Source organism: Micromesistius poutassou (genome assembly GCF_964030765.1).
Source record: "Micromesistius poutassou genome assembly, chromosome: 12".
Taxonomy (NCBI): domain Eukaryota; kingdom Metazoa; phylum Chordata; class Actinopteri; order Gadiformes; family Gadidae; genus Micromesistius; species Micromesistius poutassou.
This window is the reverse complement of record NC_140282.1, coordinates 3691482-3712244: the sequence shown is the minus strand read 5'-3', so window position 1 is coordinate 3712244 and position 20763 is coordinate 3691482. Positions and strand designations below refer to the sequence as shown.

Genomic DNA, 20763 nt, shown 5'->3' with positions numbered 1-20763 from the left:
GTTTGATCTCAAGCCGGGGGGGGGGCACGAGGAGGCTTCTGTTCAAACCCTGGTTGTGTTTGCTCACTTTTTTTTCATTTGTCGTCTTCATCTCCCCTCTTGAAATCATTTCATCCCTTCCTGTCTTGAAAGATCTTCAATCGAAGTCCAGTCCTGAGAATGTAGTGCAAGTCAGGGCCTCCTAACTAATGACACACATCACCATGGATCCGGTAGCACTCAAATCCAGCAATCCATGTTTTTTTTTGCTTATTTTTTTCATTTTTTTAAGGCACCTTATTTAAGTTGAACCCATGTTCCACATATGAAAGGAAATACTTTTTGATTGGGATATATATATATTTTTTTACCAGTAACTCAGGTTTTACGGTAACATTAGCTTTTTTTATTTCCTCAGAGTTGTTGTCTATGCCGGCAGTAAAACGATTTTCTGTGTCGTTTGCACAGTATCCGACTAATGGTATGTCTGCCTTTTTTTCAAGTATATTTCCACCTCCTCACCTCCCCTGTGTCTTGCATGACTCAAATACATTAGTTTTTCTTTTGCAAAGCGTTTACATTTCGCTTCTCACGGTTTCCACCATGGCCCAACCACCCTTCAATAGTTTCCAGTTTCCATTTATATTTAATTCATAATTTTTAGATTTCAAAAATATTGATCTATTAATTTTTTTGCCTGCCCATTCATTTTGGACCTCACTCCTCTAACACCGCCTCACATTCCCATTTGTACCCGGGGTTCCCACTCAGCTCTGGAGCGTATCGATGCAGACACATGCTTCTCCGGAGGGTTTTCCACAGCAGCATAGGGCTCAGTACGTTTTCTCTGCATGCATTTAACGGCTATTCTATTATTTGATCTAACCTCCGATAGCAATATTCTATTAAACTAAAACTGTTGATTACCACGACTACAAGCAAATCAGAAACTCACACTAAAAAGGGCACAGTCAGCACTGGGTTCTTTAAAACAGTGTGATTGCAGGAACATCTATGCTGTAAGAGTTGACCGGATCTATATTCTTACGGATCACGATGACCTGACCTCCCCAAGATGGAGCACCTCACTAGGGCTGTGCAATTAATCAAATTTTAATCGTGGTTTAGATTTTTTGGGTCAAACTATCTCCAAGCTAGAACAGCTGGATACATAGTTGTACATTCTTTCCTATTTGAACATTTTCTATTTGAACATTGTATTTTTTTAAGGGGAAATGTGAAAGTTCTCAGTGACAGTGTTTTTTTTTGGAGAGAAATGCTGAATAAATGCATTATGTTTTCAAACTCAAAAATAATCGTTTTTATAATCGTGATTTCAATATTGTGATTGATTATGATTTTTTCCATAATCAAGCAGCCCTAGACCTCACCCCATTGACACTGCAACAAACCCAGCCATTGCCCACAATGAGCTTCCCCCTGATCTCAGAGTTTAGGCATCTGCAGGTGGGAACCCTGTGTCACATCCTGCATCAGGTCTGTGGTCAATCTGTCACCATCACCCCCAACGATTGAAATCTCTCAGTGAGTGCATGTATGTATATACCAATATACACACATGTATACACAAACAAAAGATGTATAAAGTCCATGTGATAGTCGACTTGTGTGATGATGGAATGGAGTCCATTTGTCGAGAACATGACCAACAGCGAAATGTTTAACCCTTCCCCTGTTTACGTTAGGTCTCCGAGTCTCCAGTTATACTGCGGCGTGTTTTGAGGTGCATCAACAGTGCGTATCAAAACGAGATTTGAAAGCGAAATTAGTGTTAAACAGGGAAATGTTGGCTCAATCTTTGCTGACAGAGAAAGGGTTAAAGCATTGTTTGATCCATTAACTCTGTCTTGAATGGAATTTAGTTCCTTGTTTTTTTTTCGTTTTGTGTTTTAAACTTCATGAAGAGTTTGTGAACCTTTTCAGCACAAATAAATATTATGCATACATGTCCAAATTACAAGTTCTGAAACTCTGGGAAGGATGTTTAAATCATGTTAGCTTCGTGGGCTTTTGTTTTCTTTGAAGATAAAATTGGGTTAGCCACTGAATAGTTTATCACTTGATTGCCTCTCCTGGGTGTAGCTGGCGAGAGATAATACCAGACAGGTTGTGATGTATATTTCTTATTTTACATCCAGAGAGGTGATCATGGTTGGCTGCTCGGCTGTAGAATGTGACCTTGGGGAACTCAACTTTTTTACTTTCTTGGAGGAATATGTAAGTGGCAGTTCACCAAGATTGCTTACTCGTCTATATTGAGAACGCAGGCGGCTGTCTCACGTAACCACGAGATTGCACTTTCAAGACGTTGTTTTGTTCTCCTGTCGGGACTGTGTGGCATCAGGGTTTGGGATAGAACTCTGGCGAAAGGCTGCCCACTCCTGCCTTCTGTGTCTACCTTTTGGGTTGCAATTAGCAGTGCTGTGATTTCCAGGTGTTGTTGGAAAGTGTTGCTTATGATGAGTGTCCTGGTTGTATTTAAAAGATCGGACTCACCACTTTGTGATGATCGTATGATATTGATCCTAAGCTGAAGAGTCTAGATGCTTTCAATATAACAGTTTTTATCTAGCTGTATTGAGATACAGCAGATTGTGGTTTGTTTTTTTGTGCTGTTGCTTAAAAGAAGCAGTCAGGCTCAAGCTTTACAGACCTAACTCAGTTGATCGATTGTCCCAAATACACAATGATCAAGTGTTGATCTGTGTTGCATGCTGAGGCATCCACAGTATACGTTCATATTACAGAGCAGGAGGAAATCGATTGGCTATGATTAAGGTATAAAAAATATGTGCAGATTATGGTTTGAAGGGACATTTCCACTCAACAGCAAGATCAGTGTCGCAAGCTTTTAAAGTAAAACCAGCAAAAACGTCTCAGAGTAAACTACAAACACGACTTGTATGATATTGTCAATTAACTTCTCTGGTGCATTGCGGTGCAAGTCCAGGTCGAGCCCAGTTGAGTCTGCCATTATGGGAACTTGTTTACGTCCAGGTTAGACAGCATTTTGAGAGACGGATATAATATTAGTTTGGCTACTTTTCTTCCGAGTTCTGTATTTTATGTTTGAATGGCAGAACGTTTTAGTGGTATCTTTGTGAGCCTGCTGTGGTTAAGTTTGTTGATTCTACATGTGTAAACACTGAAAATCTTGCTTAATTAATGACAGTACTGCATAAATTAACATTGCCTTAACCTTGATCCTTTTTATTTCATTGAATGATACACTGAAAGCACATGAGAAGACTATAGTTGAAAAAGTGGTTTAGTAATACTGCATTTATAAAAGTCAGAACATTCCGTTGCCTGCTGCCGTTTCCGTTGTAAGATTTTCTGGTCGGTGTATTCTGGCTCAAATACCTATCTGTCATTCCTTCCACTCAGAGTTGGCTGTTACTTTGCTTGAAACCGGAACAGGCTTATTTGCATGATAAACACAAAGGGTTGGATCCACGGAGGACATATAAAAAGTTGTCTGTACATTATTCTTGAAATCGCTCATTTTGTATGGCTCGTACCTTCGGAACACCTGCTTTCTGATTTTCGATTGCTGCATGTTCCGTGTCTCAATTTCCCTAATTTTTCACACGACTTTGGTCTTTCACACGACTTTGCAACTTTATTTGATCAGAAATCGGTCCATCTTTTGTCCGGGCACATCGCGCTAGCTAGCGTCGGATGCCTCAATGAATTAGCCACACTAATGCTACTACTCTATTACTTCTACTGCTTAGTGTGCAGTGTTGCCAGATTGGTGACAGTTTCCATGCCCTTTAAGTAAGAGTCATTTTTTGAATTATGTGTATTGGCTGCATTATCACATAATTATTAGCTGCCATGTGAGCCACCAATTCAAGCGGTGACTGAGTAACGCTGCTGTAGACTGATAAAATGTTGATAATAAAAAATCGTAATTTCAGAGACAACATTTCCCAGGGTACATTGTCTCTCTCTCCCAAAGGGCTACATAGACTTTCTAGTGGTGGGCACATTTACCTTGAATCCAAATTTGGTGGTAGATAGCCATAAAATGTGAAACGCTCATAAAATGAACATGGTGCTCGTGTGAATAGAATCAACCCTGTTGAGTGGTTCAGTTAATGACTTCTGCAGGGCTTTTGAAATATCATATTTGAGTGGAGATAGGGGCCATTTGTGTCAAGAGACAAATGGCTTTCAGTGTGACCTGCAGCAGAGAAGCTATTGGTCGTCATCACACCCACACCCACACACACACACACACACACACACACACACACACACACACACACACACACACACACACACACACACACAGTCCTGCAAGCCTGTCGTTCTGCCCGGCCCGCAGACCGTCCCGGTCGCTCCACCCATCTCTCTCCTCACTCCCGTCTCTTACCATTGACACCACCCTGCGTTGAGTTCTCCCATCCTCCATCCAAATGCTCTGCTTGTCCTCCCTCCCTCCCACACACGGCCTTCTCCCAGCCCCCCTTTCCCCCTCAGCTCACATTCGGCCATTTCATGCCCCTTCTTGCACCCTTCTACCTCCTCATCCTCCTCCACTGTTCTGTCCTTCCTCCCTGTCCCTCCTCTTCCTCAGAGCCCCTGGAGGACCACCATGTGGCCCAGTTGTTGAACCGCTTCTCCATTGACCTTAGCCGTGGGGGGCACCTGTGCCTGGACGGGGCTCTAGCCCACCACCTTCAACAGTGCTCCTACCACCTGCGCCTGTTCCGCAACTGGCTCGTCTCCGGCCAGGACCCCCTAGAGTATATCTACGGTCAGCCCCTCCCCCTGGCCTCTCCCTCCCTCCCTCTCCCTCTCCCTCTCTCTCTCCCTCTTTCCCTCCCCCGCTCCGAGCCATCAAGGAGCCTCTGCTTGCTGACTGGTGTGGGCTTTTTTTGTGAGCGCAGCTGACGCCTTGTGCCGCCGGCTTGGCCTGATGTTGCTGCTGCTGCATGCTTGACTCATTCCTGTACGTCCTCCGGAAGGTTGAACGCAGAGCCTGTGTAGCGTAGCCGGGGCTCTATGAGCAGAGCTCCACGTTGCCGGAACAATCCTTTCACCCGGTTCTGCTGTATGCGGCTTGTACTTGAAATACTAACCCCGTGAACTTTGGCAAACTGCGAGAGGCCGTTGGTGAGCCCGCCGTTGCACAGCTCGACGTCGCCTCACTTCCCTCTGTCTTTGGATGTGTTTTGTGTTTTAACTGGCATGATTGAAGTTCAGTCTCCCTAACAAAACACGTCTGTTTCTTCGCTGAATACCCATGGACACATAGGGCTATAAGCTCCTTTTTATTTAATCCACTTCGGTCCACTATTCACGTTGGTTCATACATAAATACATTGTTATCCTGCATCATGTGTCTCCTCCAAAGTACAAACACCTAACGTTGCATTGTTTGAAGGCACACCTCCACTGGTTCGGATAGGTAAACGCATGTGGATTTCTGTTTCTGGATGTGTTAAAGGTCCCATGACATGCCACCAGTGGTGTGATTAGCCGTTACAAGCCGTTTTGGAAATCTGCCCCTTATGACATCACAGGTGGGCGTGTTCACCTAGATGTGTGACGGATAGATGTGCAATGTTTGTTACAGTCCACTGGGTAGGCTGGTAGACTGATCTATCCAGCAGTGGACACGCCCACCTGTGATGTCATAAGGGGCAGATTTCCAAAACGGCTTGTAACGGCTAATCACACTCACACCTGGTGGCATGTCATGGGACCTTTAATGAATGTGCTTTCAAGTGAAAATGGCGAAGAGTCTTCATTGAGTTTTTGCGGTTCTTAAACAGTTTTATTTGCGAGTGGTTTTGATTTTCACGTTTGGTGTAAACTAACAGTGGCTGATTTCTTTCTGAGTCATTTGATGGGCGCTCTGTCGTCGTATGGATGAACAGCTTTGACTTCTGTGTGGTGGTGCTGTTACTTCTGCTGTGTGGTGCTGTGTTGCGCTGTGTGGCGCTGTTTGGACTGACTAGAAGAAGGGGCGCTTGGCAAAAATAAGAAAATGGTATTTGTTCTTTTAAGGTGCGCCCCATGTTTAAAGGTGACATATTATACCAGCAGGTGTGAGCGTGATTAGCCGTTACAAGCCGTTTTGAAAATCTGCCTCTTCTGACATCACAAGTGGGCGTGTCTGTCCACCTAGATGTATAAGATAGATGAGCAACGTTTGCTATAGTCCACTGGGTAGGCTGATAGACTGATCTATCCAGCATACTTCTAGGTGGACACGCCCACTTGTGATGTCAGAAGAGGCAGATTTCCAAAACGGCTTGTAACGGCTAATCACACTCACACCTGGTGGTATAATATGTCACCTTTGAAACATAATGTAGACATCCATCGTATACAGCTAATGTAGCCTCCTCTATGGGGTCTGCAGGACATTTTGGATGACTTACCAGCCTGATTTGAAACAGAAGCTCCAGGACCTGGCAGGAACTTGTAGCACACAGGGCAGCTTTGAGACATTTCTCCAGCCTAAGGCATGCTTTCTCCTATTCACCAAGCACGCCAGGAGGCTGCCAGGAGAGCAGGGTTGGGCTGAATGGGATGACTAACTATGGATGATTAGCTGAGCTTGAAGCGGCCGCTAGCCCAGTTCTAACCGTGACCGGACGGGTTCCCACGTTTGGCCCCAACTCTTTGTTCCACATCCTTCTTCTGCTGCAGGCTTTGAGGGCTGCTCCATGGTGCCGTCCATCTACCCCCTGGAGACGCTGCACAACTCACTCTCGCTCAAACAGGTCAACGAGTTCCTCACCGCCGTCTGCGAGAACGCCGGAGATTCACAGGCCAGGTCCACCCAGGGTAAGGAGAAACGTGCCAGGGACTTGAGTGGAGTTGAGTTCAGCCACCTGGGAGAGATCGCGCCTGTCCCTACTATAACATGTCGGATCTCTCGGTTGCTCTTTGCCCTTGTAGCTCTGTCGGCCATGTTTGACACGCAGAACCAGCCCAACGTGGACTCGTACCTCCCCCAGAGAGTGCTGTCCTCCTCCTCCTTCAAGTCCCGGTCCGACAGGCCCGCTTGGTGTGAGTACCAGCGCTCCTCCACTACCTCCCTTGGTATTTCTATTTCTAGCACTTTAGGTGTCTGTTGGTTATCTATTTATGGGATACACGATTTGCAGCGGCTGCCAGACAGTTTGCCTGTCAAATTGGGGTCCTTATCTCTTGATACTGTCGACGGTGATTCTAAGCAATGCTGGGAGTGGTTCACGAAGAAGAGCTTTTGTTTCTAATTTTGTTCTTTCAAAAGACAATAATGATGAACGATATGGTTGCTACCTAAATTCAAGCAAACAAGAAGCATTTCATATTATGAATTTCAAACATAATTTTGACCAACCTATATTTCAACATGTTTCATTAAGTACTGGATGCACTTTTAAAAAGCATAAGCATATACTTAATCCTGAAAATGCTTTTTTAGATTTTTTGTGCAATGGCTATTCCAATTATTTTCTTGTTAGTAGTTCTGTATGTAGAGGAATGCATTCCGGTCCACCTTCTGACATATTTTGGGTCCTGAAGGGGATTTGATTTCCATCATTTGATTTCCATCATTCCATCATATCATCTACCTCAACCACCTCAGATTTCCACTAGTGTGGATCTTTATACTAACTATACCCTATTGCAGTGGTTCTCAACTGGTTTACCCTAAATTATTTACACATTTTACAGTGATCAATTTTACATTTTACAGCAAAAACAAAAGGCTTACTAGCCTAGGGAAATAGTAAGCCATCGATACATGCCATAGAATAACATTGAAACACGACTAGATTCAGAAGATGGCTCTTAAGAGGTCAAATTGCTGTCGGGTCGCGACCCACCACTTGAGAAGCCCTGCCATAAGGGATCTGTATACCTCCTACACCCCTCACCATGCACCAACTAGGCCTGTCACGGTAACAAATGTTGCTGTGCGATAAATTGTCCCAGAAATTATTGCGATAAGCGATAATATTGCAGTTTTGAGACCATTTTCAACTAATATAATGATAATGGCATAATAATGCAAGTATAACCTTTCAAAGATCAATAAACTGTTATTTCTAAAGAATATTTAACACTGGAACTGGTAGACATTTTAAATATCCAAAATAAATAAACAAAACAACCAAAAACAATAAATAAAATTGAAATAAAACTACATGAAGCGATCTACAAACTACAACTGTCAGTGAGTGCGCACCATTTGAACTGTCCTGTTTGTACTTTGTCGACTCAACGCCCCAGTGATTGTGGACTGAAGACGGAGACGTCCCATGATCTGTTTTTTTTCGCAGCTGGGAAAACTGCATCGGATGATTATGCTTTAGGTGCAGATGCATGTTTGTTGTATTGGCGCGTTTAGTTTCTACCATTTTACAACAAATGCGATGTACCGGCTCGCACAGGTTAAGTGGTTCACCACGGTCATTCGGTTTGAACCCGAAGTGCTCCCATACGGCAGCTGTCGCGTTTGGCTTTGAAACCAATTCCATCTTTGTTTTTCATTCCTCCAAATCTCAACTAGCGTTGTCTCTGGCTTGCTACTCCTCACGGGGCTCTCATGCTGCACTCTGGCAGAGAATGTCTAGGAAGACGCGCGGTAGACGGGCGTATAGACGGGCTCTGACTCCCCACACAGAGACCATGCGGCTGACCAGTGACTGACACGACTCGAGGGTTAACTCCTCATTACGCCAAGGAAGCGAGAGGGGTCTGTCGAGACAGATGCTCCGGAGTGAAAACTCTTGTCATCCAGTCTATTTGATAGAGAGAGACACGAGAAAAAAAAAATGCTTATTTATCGCGGACGGCAAAATGATCGTCTCATTTTAATTTATCATGCGATTAATTGATTTATTGCTTATCGCGACAGGCCTAACACCAACCATACCCTACTCTGTCCTTACTATGACCTTACTCGTCCCTGCAGACAGCAGCGGTCCTTCCAGCACTGTGTCCAGCGCGGGACCCTCCTCCCCCACCACGGCCGACACCTCCCCACGCTTCAGCTTCAGCGACAAGGTGGCCCTCAGCCCCCAGAGCAGCGAGGAGGCCCACTCGTGTCACCACGGCTCCTGCCCGCCAACGGTCGCCACCGTGCGGCCTCCGGACCTGATCAGTCCCGACCTTTGTCCTCCTGAAGACCAGGGGACCTTCGGCAACCTCTCGCCACCAGAGTACCCAGCCCCGGAGACTGCAGCCCTGGGTCTTCCCTCGGCCCTGGGTCCCCCGGCCCTGGGTCTTCCCTCGATCCTGGGTCTCTCGTCCCTGGGTCTCCCGGCCCTGGAAGAGCAACCCGAACACGGGCACGAAGAGGAGCCAGAGGAAGGCCCCGACGCGCCGGAGACGCCCAGCCGCGAAAGCGCTGCCGACCCCGGTCCGGGTCGGACCCTCCCTCGCTCCCCCCTGGCCGAGCTCCCCCTGGCCCCCATGGAGAGTTACTGCTGCCTGCCGGGGTCCCTGCCGGCGCTGCCGGAGCTCAGAGAGAGTGGCAGCGAGGCGGGCTCCAGCGCTCAGACGCCCCAGTCTCCGGAGGTGCCCTCCGAGGAATTCTTCGACACCCAGGAGTCTGTGGAGGACTGGAGGGACGGCCCGGGCGGCCTGTCCCACTCTGGGACCCCGGTGGAGGTGAGAACCCCCCACACGGCCGAGCCTTGAGGGGGGGGGACATCTGAGGGTCATTGATGACATCGACGACATGGATCTTGACGGTCACTAAGCTCCCCCTGATGTCCCTGGGTCTGTCACTAAAGTGTTTTGCATCAAATTATCGAATATGTACCTCTTGGGGTAGTGATGTCGTGGAACCTCTTGTTTGTTTTTGAAGTCACTGTAGCAGAACACTTGTTGTCCACCTTGCTGCAACCCCATATAAAGGTGAGCGATTCACAAACATGCCACTGGGCGTAGGGGGGCATCCAACAAAGAGACCGCCGATTGTTGAAAGATGCATACCGGTGATACCCGGCCTCAGTGGCCATACGCGCCCAGAAGTTCAGCTTTAATGTTACATGTTTGACTTGACCCCGCCCGGGGGGCTCATGTCTCACCTCCCCCCCCCCCCGCGTCCCCCCTCTAGACGTGAGCCTCCGAGGCTGGACCGGCCTCCCCGCACGGATGGACGCCCTGCACTTGGACCCCCGTGGGTCTCCCAAGAAGGTCCTGCACCATGTGTTCACAGACTGGGTGTCACTAGGGGTTATCAGGGCGGAGGTGGAAGGAACGCCCTCTGGCGGTTCCTGTAGTGCAGGGCCTGATTATTCCCGCAGATGCCACCACCACATGGGATGCAGGATGCAGAAGTTACAAAAAGGAGCGTGAAGCAAGCTCGGTTCTACAGCTGTGGCCCCTGCGTTTGTGTTCCTGTGTTTCGCAAGCAAATGCCAGCATACATTGTCTCATTGCCGTGTCTACGTGCTGTCACATGTTGTCTATATACATTGGGTGTGGTGTGTTATCTGATTTTAAAAAATGTCTTTGTTTCTGACTGCAGTCTTGGCTCTCGTACTGCCTTGTGATGCTAGCGGAGATCTGGGTTCCAGGTCCGTCATATGTGCTGCTTACTGTTTGGCCACCAGCCCTGGGATGAATAACGAGGCTGGGTAACGATGCAAAAGTCGACAGTTATATTTGGATTAGGGGAAGGGAGTGTGGGCAAGGCATGTGTTCTTGAGGGTTCTCAATCCATGGATGAGGCAGGGGGGTGAGACACATGTGAGACACAGGTCTGGGGCAGGGGGTATCCGACCGTAGGACCGCCAATTCTTCCAGTTTCAGTCCGTCGTCGTCGTCGTGTCTGGTTGCTTGAGGGTGATGAATATTAACATCCAAATGACAATGGTATTTTTAGTCTTTTTTTAGTCTTGTTTAGGCTTGTTTCCCTCCCTCCCAATCTCTTCTTCTCTTCTTACTGTGTTTAACTTACCCTTGGAGGTTCGGTTTGCCAGCCTTGCAATCACCTCGGTGAGGTACCTTCATTGTGTACAATGAAGGTACCTCACCGAGTGTCCTCGGTGAGGGCATATAAGCCTCCAGGCTTAATAACCCTAGTCTCACAAATCAGGCTTTAGAATGGGGCCTTTCAATTTCTTTGTTTGTTTTGACCAATCATGTTGCTGGAGGCAAGGCCTGTCCACTCCAACACAAACTCGGCCAGCAGTAGTGAACAGAAAAAGTGCCTCTAAAGGTCACAAATCAACGTTGTGCAGACTGTAAAAGTAAACTTTTAAAAAAGAGCTTCATCCAAGTTTTCCTCTGTAGATTATCTCCGTAACTAGACCGGAAACCAGGCCCTTGCAGTCCTGGTTCCCGGCCCAGGCTCGGTGTCCCCCTCCCCCCCAGACGTTCTGCTATAACCTAGTAGGTCTGCTAGATCCCAGATTATTCTTCCCCAGATTGTCTCCAGGCATGTAACCTCCATGTTTTCCAGAGCGCGGGCTGGGAGGAGTCTGCCCTCCCACACGGCTCGTCCCCCCCCCCCCCCAGGACACCACAACTGCCAAAGTCCTTACGCCTCATCTAGAATATAATATATATATAAATATATATAGACATTTATATCTAAATATATAAATAATTATTAGGGAAATCATTGAGAAAAATGTCTATTTATTTTGAATTTGCTTCTGGGAAATGTGTATTTCTTTTGTTTGCCAACCCACTAGAAATGGATAGACATAGCTACTGTTTATTTTCTTATGAAACACCCCACTATGTGAGAGAATCCTCAACCTAATTCTAAATGTATATTATAACTAGAAATATTTTTAAAGTCCCTCAAAGGGGTGGGGCTATCTTGTAGTGGGTTCCCTGTGGTCCTACTGTGCTAAGCACAGTACAATGTCACTGAAATGTAGCAAGGTTGTCCAGGTCTGTGCTTCACAGACTGTAGACTTAAGTGAAATAAGACTGCAAAGAATTCAAAGCAATTATGGTATTGAACATGTTGTCCCGTGATGTACTGTAGACTGGGTTGTCTTGAAAGGAACCAGCGAGAGTAAGTTACCGTCAGCACTGGTGTGTGTATAACATATAACTCCGTCCTGTCGGTGGACGTGTAGTTGAACAGATTTGTGAACGACAATCTGATCCTGTGTTATTGTTTTTGTTTGTTTGTTTTGTTGTGTGTTCTTGCCGGTGCTATTGTGCAGGATATGCGTTGTATACTAAAAGCTTGCTTTATTTTGTTTCAAGGGAGTGGGTTGGTGAGATCGGGCTTTCCTTAACTGAGGATTGATGGTTTATTTTATGTAGTTAAAGAAGCCTTTCTACAGAGCTTGTGTTGCAATTATTTGCTGAGATACGTGAACTGAAATGCACTTGTATAATAAACTTTAGCCTAAAAAGGAGCCTCATTAAGGTGTTAAGAAAGCTATACGTTACTACAGAGGCTTACTGTAATGTGCCGTATGCTAGCCTGCAGCTCCATGCCTTTGCCCTTTCTATAAATGCAGTTTTCATTCTGTAAATGCAGTTTTCATTTTAACTTCATAATGTCCTGCAATAAAATGATATTCTGGAACATTCATCCAGGTGTGTGTGTGTGTGGTTCTATCACCAAGACTGAGACCTTAACCGAATGTCCAGAACAATACTTTAAGGTCATCCTCTTGCATATCACACCCTCTATCACAAGTTACCTCAATATAACCAAAAAATAGTGTACATGGTATCTGCATTACTTTCTGCTAACAATCCAACAATGCAATGTGGCAAATTTTATAGATGCAAAGATGACCATGTACCTTTTTGCAGTTACTAGTTACATTTTGGAGTAGTAGTATGACTAGCATGTGCCATGACTATGAAACAGACAGGTAACACTTATTTATGCCTTCATTTATATTTCAGGAAATGTCTTAGAAAGAACCAGAACCGGACACCAGAAGTGTCTGCTACACCAAATGGCTGCATTTAGTATTGTATGTTTTCCCTTTGATTAAACAAGCAATGTTGTTTTAAGCAGACGCATTGTTTACTATTATTAAATTATGTCTTCAAAGATATACCCTTTGTTATTGGATGGAGATGATCCAGTGCGTCCTGGAGCACCCCTGACAAAGGGACGTTTAATCTTGCTGATGTCTTATGTACTCAGGTAACCAGTTGTGTCACTGGAACTTCTGCTTCTACTCAGGATTTTTAATGAGCCTTTCCCAGGCATGGTACCAGTAACCAAAATATCTCTTTTGCAAGGCTATGGACAATATGCAAATGATGAACCCCATTTTTACTGTCCAGCATGTGGAAACTACTTGGGGAGAAATAATACAAGCAGGCTACCGTGTAGTGCTTGTAATACAGTGAGTCAGAGAGTCTTAAAAGTGGCTGTTTCTTTCTGGTGCTTAGTTTGGCTGCACAGACCAAAACATTGCTTGAACAAAAAAAAAGGTTTATAAAAAGATTTGCTGTCTGTGTCTGCAGATGCCATTTCAGATAGAGAGTACCAGCAATTTAAAGGTGACATATTATGAAAACAACCATTTTTCTGGGATCTGGGGTGTTGTTCTGGGGTGTTGTTATGCGTGCTGCCACACGCATACAAACTTTGAAATAAGGTCATACAGGCTTTTCTGAGTGAGATTTGCATTTCTGAAAGTACCCTGCCTGCAGTTTCCAGATGAGCCAGTCAGTTTCACCTACTCTGACGTAGGAATAAGACACATTTGAATATTACCACTCACTTCCCCATCCCTCTCCAAATCAGAGCATGAGACCTCTGAAGAAAAGTCCAGAGGCTCCGGTTCCCTTGGTCAAATGTCTATGGGAAATAACATGGCGTTTTTGAATGATCGTAGGCTACATAACAAACTCTGTAGGTGGTGAAGAAGTAAAAGCTGCATCACGTTTTTAACTACACACTTTTTCCATTTAGTTTCGACTGGGTTTTTGGATTGTCGGTGCCGTTAAAGCAGCATTAAAGGAACACTTCATCCATTTGCATTAAGCTTTGTATCGTTAGAAACACACTCATATTTTTAAATGGTCGTGCATCATTCCCTCAATTTCCACTGAGACGGGAGAGCTCGTATCTACCTCTAACTGGAGCTCTATATCTAAATAATATAATACAATATATAGACATCTATAATATAATTAGGGCTGTCAAGTGTTTAAAAAAAATAATCTAATTACAGACTCTGTGATTAATGAATCTAAATTAATCGCATACTTACATTTTGCCGAGAAAGTATTTCAAAATTATTGAATTCAAATAAATTATGGAAGATGAGATTGATTCAATGAATAATATACATAATAGACTTTAAAGTTCAATGTCTCTTTTATTTCAAACATTTCCATCTCACTCAAGATGCAATGCATTTCAGGCAAAAAATATACAATACTTTGTTTTGACTAACACTTTTCTTGAATACTGTATGTGGAAAAAATAATAATTAAAAATAAAATTAAAAAAAATAAAAATAAAAATAAAAATAATAATAATAATCAGCGTTAATCTTTTTAACCTGTTATTTTTTCTGTGATTAATTAATCGAAATTAACGTGTTAATTTGACAGCCCTAAATATAATATATAATATGTGGAAAGAAGTTACATCTTAAACATTACAGTTATATCATCACCTTGTTCATTAACCTGATCTTAAACCGACATGATTTACCACGTGTTTAAGGGAAGCCTTGTATAACAAATTCTGTTTAAACAATAAAACATGCATTGAAATAATTCACAACAATACCACTATATGTGCCTGTGGTATATATTGATAAAGCTGGCAGTGTCTGACTCTAACTGGAGTTCTGAGTAGTTCACTCTAACTTCTAAGTTAAGAGTAAGTACCATGAGACAGGGAGACCGCAGGAGGGGCCTTTCTTCCTTTTGGACGTCACAAAGCCGTCCTCGTCTCCTCCTCTCATGGTGACGTGAGCCAGACGTCCCTCTCAGGGGCCACTTTATACGTACATTCAGTCAACGAGGTACCCAGGGTTCACCTTTTGAAATGCAAATGGTGTGAACGAGAGACGTGTAAATGTCCCTCAGAATTTTTGGCTTTTGTTGACCTTTCCTTCAAGGAGGACAGATAATATTAAGTGTTTAACATTTTGCTTTATTGTAACAATATTTACCTTATATACTTTATACTTGAACTGAGAAATAGACTCATGTCATTGACTACAGATGGATGACTGTCTCAGTGGTTGCTGGTCACCCTAGGGATGATCCAAGGACAAAATGTTCCTCAATCCTTTTCTCCCATAACTCGACCACCGGTGAGAGGTAACAGTTAGTGACATCAAACTGAACCATGTGATGTCTATTTATCCCAGAACGGCATGCGCCCAATGGCCTCTTTCGATATATTACCGTAACTACTGGAAAACAACATCACCCATTATGCGTACCCCTAGGGGTACGTGTAATGTACCCCTAGGGGATAGAGGTGTCAATCAAAGCGTCCCGTTGCCCTGTGTCAAAGCACCCCATTGCCCGTGTGCTTGAGCATGTGCCTACCCAAATTGCTAGGGTTGCTGAAGCTGGCGTTGCACTGCAGACACATGCAGGGCTTCTCCCCGGAGTGAGTCCTCATGTGTGTCTTCAGCTTGAAGCTTGTACTGAAGAGCTTCATGCATTGGTTACACCTGTAGGGCTTCTCCCCGGAGTGAGTCCTCATGTGGATCTTCAGGGTGGAGCTTGTACTGAAGCTCTTCATGCATTGGTCACACCTGTAGGGCTTCTCCCCGGAGTGAGTCCTCATGTGGAGCTTCAGATGAGAGCTTGTACTGAAGAGCTTCATGCATTGGTCACAGCTGTAGGGCTTCTCCCCGGAGTGAGTCCTCATGTGGACCTTCATGTGGGAGTTTCTACTGAAGCTCTTCATGCATTGGTCACACCTGTAGGGCTTCTCCCCGGAGTGAGTCCTCATGTGGCGCTTCAGGTGGGAGCTCCGTCCGAAGCGCTTCATGCATTGGTCACACCCGTACAGCTTCTCACCGATGTGGGTACGCATGGGGAAGGTCATCTTGGTATTGTCGGGAAAACCCTTTCCAAACGTGACACAGGGCCGGCCCTTGCGGCCGCCCCGATGCTCAGTCAGCTCCTCAAGGTGGACGAGCCACTCGCCGCGCTCCAGGCTCTTGGCCACGCTGTGGTCTGCGGACAGCGAGTTCAGGGCCTCCAGTTCGGACATGGTGAAGAGGGTGTCATGGCCGTCCACCGCCAGTGGGCCCTCCCCTTTTCCGTCAACGCTCAGGATCCGCAGCTCCTCGCTGTGACTGGACATGTGGGAGGAGCCAGGGGCGTCCACATGAGGATTATCCGAGGTGGTGCCGCGCTGTATGCTGCGTTCCTCGTCATCACAGTCTTCTGCAGAGAGGAAAACAAAGATAGAGAGAAAGTAATTGTATTAATTCATTATTTGTACAAAGGGATACAGTAGGTACTTTGTAAACACTTGTGTGTTGGAAGAATTATACTTTCTTTCTAACTTCTATTTGTTGATTATGCCTTTTCCTTGCCCTCCTTGGGGGGGTCAAGGGTCAAAGGCTCCAGCTGAGAAGGCACCGAGGTCATAAAGACACAACCCAGGTCATCTGTTGTTTCCGGTCAGCTGTTACACTTGTGTATTGGAAGAATTATATTTTGACATTCTTTCTTTCTAACTTCTATTTGTTGATTATGCCTTTTCCTTGTCCCCCATGGGGGGGTCAAGGGTCAAAGGCTCCAGCCAAGGAGGCACCTCTACGTCTCCCCCTTTTAAGGACGTGGGGAGGTCATAAAGACACAACACAGGTGATCTGTTGTTTCACCTGTTTTATCAATACTGTAGTTATATTGGGAATCAGAGCTGATCTCAGCATTCCTGACACCTGTCTTCCGTGAAGAAGATGTAAATCATTCTACTATAAACTGTATAAGTAGTCCTTGTGTTTTAGCAGCGCTCTGGTCATGATGTGCTTTCAGAAAAGGCCCTGGCTTTTTAGAGCAGGTAGAATCAAGTACATTCTCAGTTGATCCAGGTTGTGTGCTTGCTTGCTTGCATAGATGCGATGTGTATAACTAACCTACAGTGGGCATGCCTCCACCAATATCATCTTCATCCTTGATTAAAATGGTGTCTGGGGTCTGCTGCTTTCCACATGAAGAAGAAAACACACACAAGACATATTATTTAATTTGCACAGAATAGTTGTCAATCCCCACTAACAACACCTTGAATCATAAAGGTGTGTGATTTCTATGGGTGTGTGCTGGAGTAACAGAGGAAGCCTCTTCTGGATGGTGAATGAGAAGATGATTTCCAACCTGCACAGTCAGCTCCTCACGGCGGACCAGCCGCTCGCCTCGCTCCAGGCTCTTGGCCGCGCTGTGGTCCGCAGACAGCGAGCTCAAGGCCTCCAGTTCGGACGCGGTGAAGAGGGTGTCATGGCCGTCCACCGCCAGTGGGCCCTCCCCTTTTCCGTGGACGCTCAGGATCCTCAGCTCCTCGCTGTGACTGGACATGTGGGAGGAGTTAGGGACGTCCACATGCAGACTCTCTGAGGTGGCGCCACGCTGTGTGCTGCAAACTCCCCCTCCTACAGGGGGGTGACATTTCAGCACCATGTCAGTGGACAGTTACAAGCCTATGAACGTCGTTAGAGCAGTGCACGCGCGTTCATGTTAAAAGCTCATTCGTGGGAATGTTCGTAGGCTACGAGCGTGGATCCATCGTTATCGGGAAACTGGGCCCTGCCTAGAATCTATGGGTGGTGTAAGATGAGGGGAATTTCCAACCGCCTTGTGCTTTAGGACTGACGACGATAATGAAGAATACATTACATCCAATACCACTCAAAGTGCAGGAAGTTGACATATCGTCAAATTATATTAGGCATCTGTAGGTAGCCTGCTTCTCCGATATAAATCATTATTCATTGTTCATTTTGAATCATGATTCAAAATTACAACATTGTATAACATAACATAACTACTAATAGTTGCTCCTAAACACCCTCCTGTTTTCCACCTATTACAGCCGGAGCTCCACTCACCATTCCCCAGTGGTTTAGTCCGTGGTCGGCAGATGTTGGCTCGAGACAGGGCCAAACGACTTGCAGCACGCGATGCATTTGAGCTGGTTTGAAGCCGCAAAGAAAGCAGCTCCTTCCTCATCACCTTCATCCTCGTCCTCAGCGCTTCATTTTCTTTCAGGCTCCGAGTTATTTGTAAGCGAAGGGTAGCCGAGCCTTCTGAGAAGAGTTGGCTCATTTCAGATACGGCAGCTTTTGCCAGTTTGTCCATTATGGACGAAAGCTGTTCTTCCAAAGTGGAGCCGCACGGGGACATGTTTATTAACTTATTTTACTCTGTCTGTGGATAAAACTAGTGATGTTATGGTTTGCGTCGAGACATCGGGGCGTGTGTACAGTACGTCGGCTCCTCCCCCAGCGAAGATCCTTGTCGAGATGGTTCACATAGGCGAAATGACGTTGCGTGTGACGTTAGAGGATTCATCTCGGGCTACTCTTACGCGATGTTGCCTAAAAAACATAATTTAAAAAAAGAAGACACTACCAGACACTACCAAGACCACTTTATTTAATCACTGAATTAATCACACTCATTGTCAGTCAACATGCAGTGTGATACCACTTTCATCTGTCAATCACTTCGAGTATTATTATTACAATTATGAGTAGGGCCCTGTATTTGATAAGACATTCTCTTTTGCCCGGGATGACTCCTTAAAATCTTTGTCAAATTATTTATTTTCTACTATGAGCGCAAATTATTTATTTTCTACTATGAGCGCGGGAGATATTCATGAACGGCACACTGACACACTGAAATTACTTTAATTCTCAAATGATTTGATGTATCATTCAGCACACGAAGCAAACATCACATTTTGGGTTTGGTTGACTGGAAACTCTTTTTCTTTCATCATAATTTCATTCACCACTAGGTGTCCTTAGCGTAGGCCTACTTATTTGAAGCATTGAGGTCGAACCACTTTGGTGGTTCTTCAGGCTGAGCCTAGTGCACAGCACAATGGCCAAGTTGAGCCCGTGGTTTCTTCAGTGAACGTAGACTGCTGCGGGAAACTGTGCTGCGATGCGTGCCTTTCCAACTTACATTGCCCGCACCATCATACCCCTGCCCAACAAATATGCAGGGTCTAGACCAGCAACAGCAATAGCCGTGTCAATGCCTCTGTGTTTGAATGATAATGAATGAATGGAACGTTGCATTTTTATTGTTTATACCAAAGATTCTAGACTAGAAAGTGCGCGCCAATCAATGAAACCTTATGCGGAATCAGAGAAAGTCTGCTCTCTTTGCTGCGCAAAGCATGTTTCAGAAAGCCGCACATTTAGATTAATGTTATAGTTGTCACACAGACGCAAGCTATTTTTTATTTTTGTAATATGGAATTATTTCAGGGGGGAAATGCCGTGAAAAAATGTAGCCGCACGGTGCGTCTTGCTGCCACAAAATATAGTTTCATCCATCAACATTCCTGCGTCTCCCCCTCCTGTAGAGCCAATTTCAGCACATTTACAAGCCTGTGAACGTCGTTAGAGCAGTGCACGCGCGTTCATGTTAAGAAGAGTTTCGGAAAACGCATAAATGCTTCAGTCAGAACTCCCACCTGAAGATGCACATGAGGACTCACTCCGGGGAGAAGCCCTACAGGTGTGACCAATGCATGAAGCTCTTCAGTACAAGCACCCAGCTAAAGCTCCACATGAGGATTCACTCCGGGGAGAAGCCCTAAAGGTGTGACCAATGCATGAAGTGCTTCAGTCAGAACGTCCACCTGAAGATCCACATGATGACTCACTCCGGGGAGAAGCCCTACAGGTGTGACCAATGCATGAAGCTCTTCTGTACAAGCACCCAGCTAAAGCTCCACATGAGGATTCACTCCGGGGAGAAGCCCTACAGGTGTGACCAATGCATGAAGAGCTTCAGTAGAGGCTCCATCCGGAAGACCCACATGAAGACTCACTCCAGGGAGAAGCCCTACAGGTGTGACCAATGCATAATGCGCTTCAGTCAGAGCTCCCACCTGAAGGCCCACATAAGGACTCACTCCGGGGAGAAGCCCTACAAGTGTGACCAATGCATGAAGAGCTTCAGTACACGCTTCAACCAGAAGATCCACATGAGGACTCACTCCGGGGAGAAGCCCTGAATGTGTCTGCATTGCAATGCCAGCTTCAACTACCCTAGAAATTTGCGTAGGCACATGCTCAGGCACAAGGGCAGTGGCGCTGCTTTGACACGGGGCAACGGGACGCTTTGATTGACACCTCTATCCTGTATTTGTTGAAATGACTGCTGTAGGGATTTTTTTCATCTTGATTAAAAACACTTTCCAACTTTTGATCGCTTTCTGCTTTTATTGTTGTAAATAATTTATGCCTGTGTGATGAAGAATAACTCGATCATGGGAAGATACAGGCAGCAAAGTTACCAAGCATACATTCAATGAGACAATTGGTGACCTGAGGAGTATTCCATCAAAGTCTCTAACGAAAGTGGAGCTTAGTTGATTAAGCCTGGTTAGAACTAGCGCCAACTTCCACTTGAGGCTAAAGCCGTTCCATCAACGCAGTTCAGCCACGCCTTGCTCAGGTTAGTTCAAGCCAGGCTAACGTTATCCTGGATTACGCGCGTTCACGAGATATGTAACCAGCCCATAACCGTGAATGTCGAATCATGGATCAAATGTCCGAAAAGGACCGAGCGGGATCTTTTCCAGCGGCGAACAGAAGCTGCTTGTGGAGGTCTATGAGGAGTAGGCCTACAAGCATA

General features: G+C 45.4%; 2 protein-coding genes across 7 annotated transcripts in view; one reads left to right on the top strand and one right to left on the bottom strand.

Moving 5' to 3' along the window:
- The window catches only part of LOC311356657 (inositol hexakisphosphate and diphosphoinositol-pentakisphosphate kinase 2-like), a 35705-nt gene extending 23193 nt beyond the window's left edge, over positions 1 to 12512 (top strand). For 3 of the 5 annotated variants that reach the window (XM_084476459.1, XM_084476460.1, XM_084476461.1), the window contains 4 exons: positions 4586 to 4765; positions 6670 to 6807; positions 6922 to 7032; positions 8930 to 12512. In XM_084476459.1, the coding sequence (XP_084332585.1) occupies positions 4586 to 4765; positions 6670 to 6807; positions 6922 to 7032; positions 8930 to 9657 (1157 nt within the window). In that variant the 3' untranslated portion in view covers positions 9658 to 12512. The remainder of the gene's footprint in view (positions 1 to 4585; positions 4766 to 6669; positions 6808 to 6921; positions 7033 to 8929) is intronic. The other 2 variants (XR_014637679.1, XM_084476462.1) reach the window with 2 other exon arrangements.
- A 2921-nt stretch (positions 12513 to 15433) lies between these two features.
- Positions 15434 to 18291, bottom strand: LOC311356787 (uncharacterized protein; the record flags this gene model as incomplete). Of its 2 annotated transcripts, none has more annotated exons than XM_084476644.1 (4): positions 15434 to 16326; positions 17025 to 17091; positions 17266 to 17521; positions 17969 to 18291. In XM_084476644.1, 4 exons carry the CDS (start codon positions 18286 to 18288, stop codon positions 15434 to 15436), a joined length of 1536 nt encoding a protein of 511 aa, XP_084332770.1. The 2 variants fall into 2 exon arrangements, with proteins under 2 accessions (XP_084332770.1, XP_084332769.1); XM_084476643.1 differs by having other exon boundaries at positions 17025 to 17088; positions 17990 to 18288.
- Positions 18292 to 20763: the final 2472 nt, after the last annotated feature.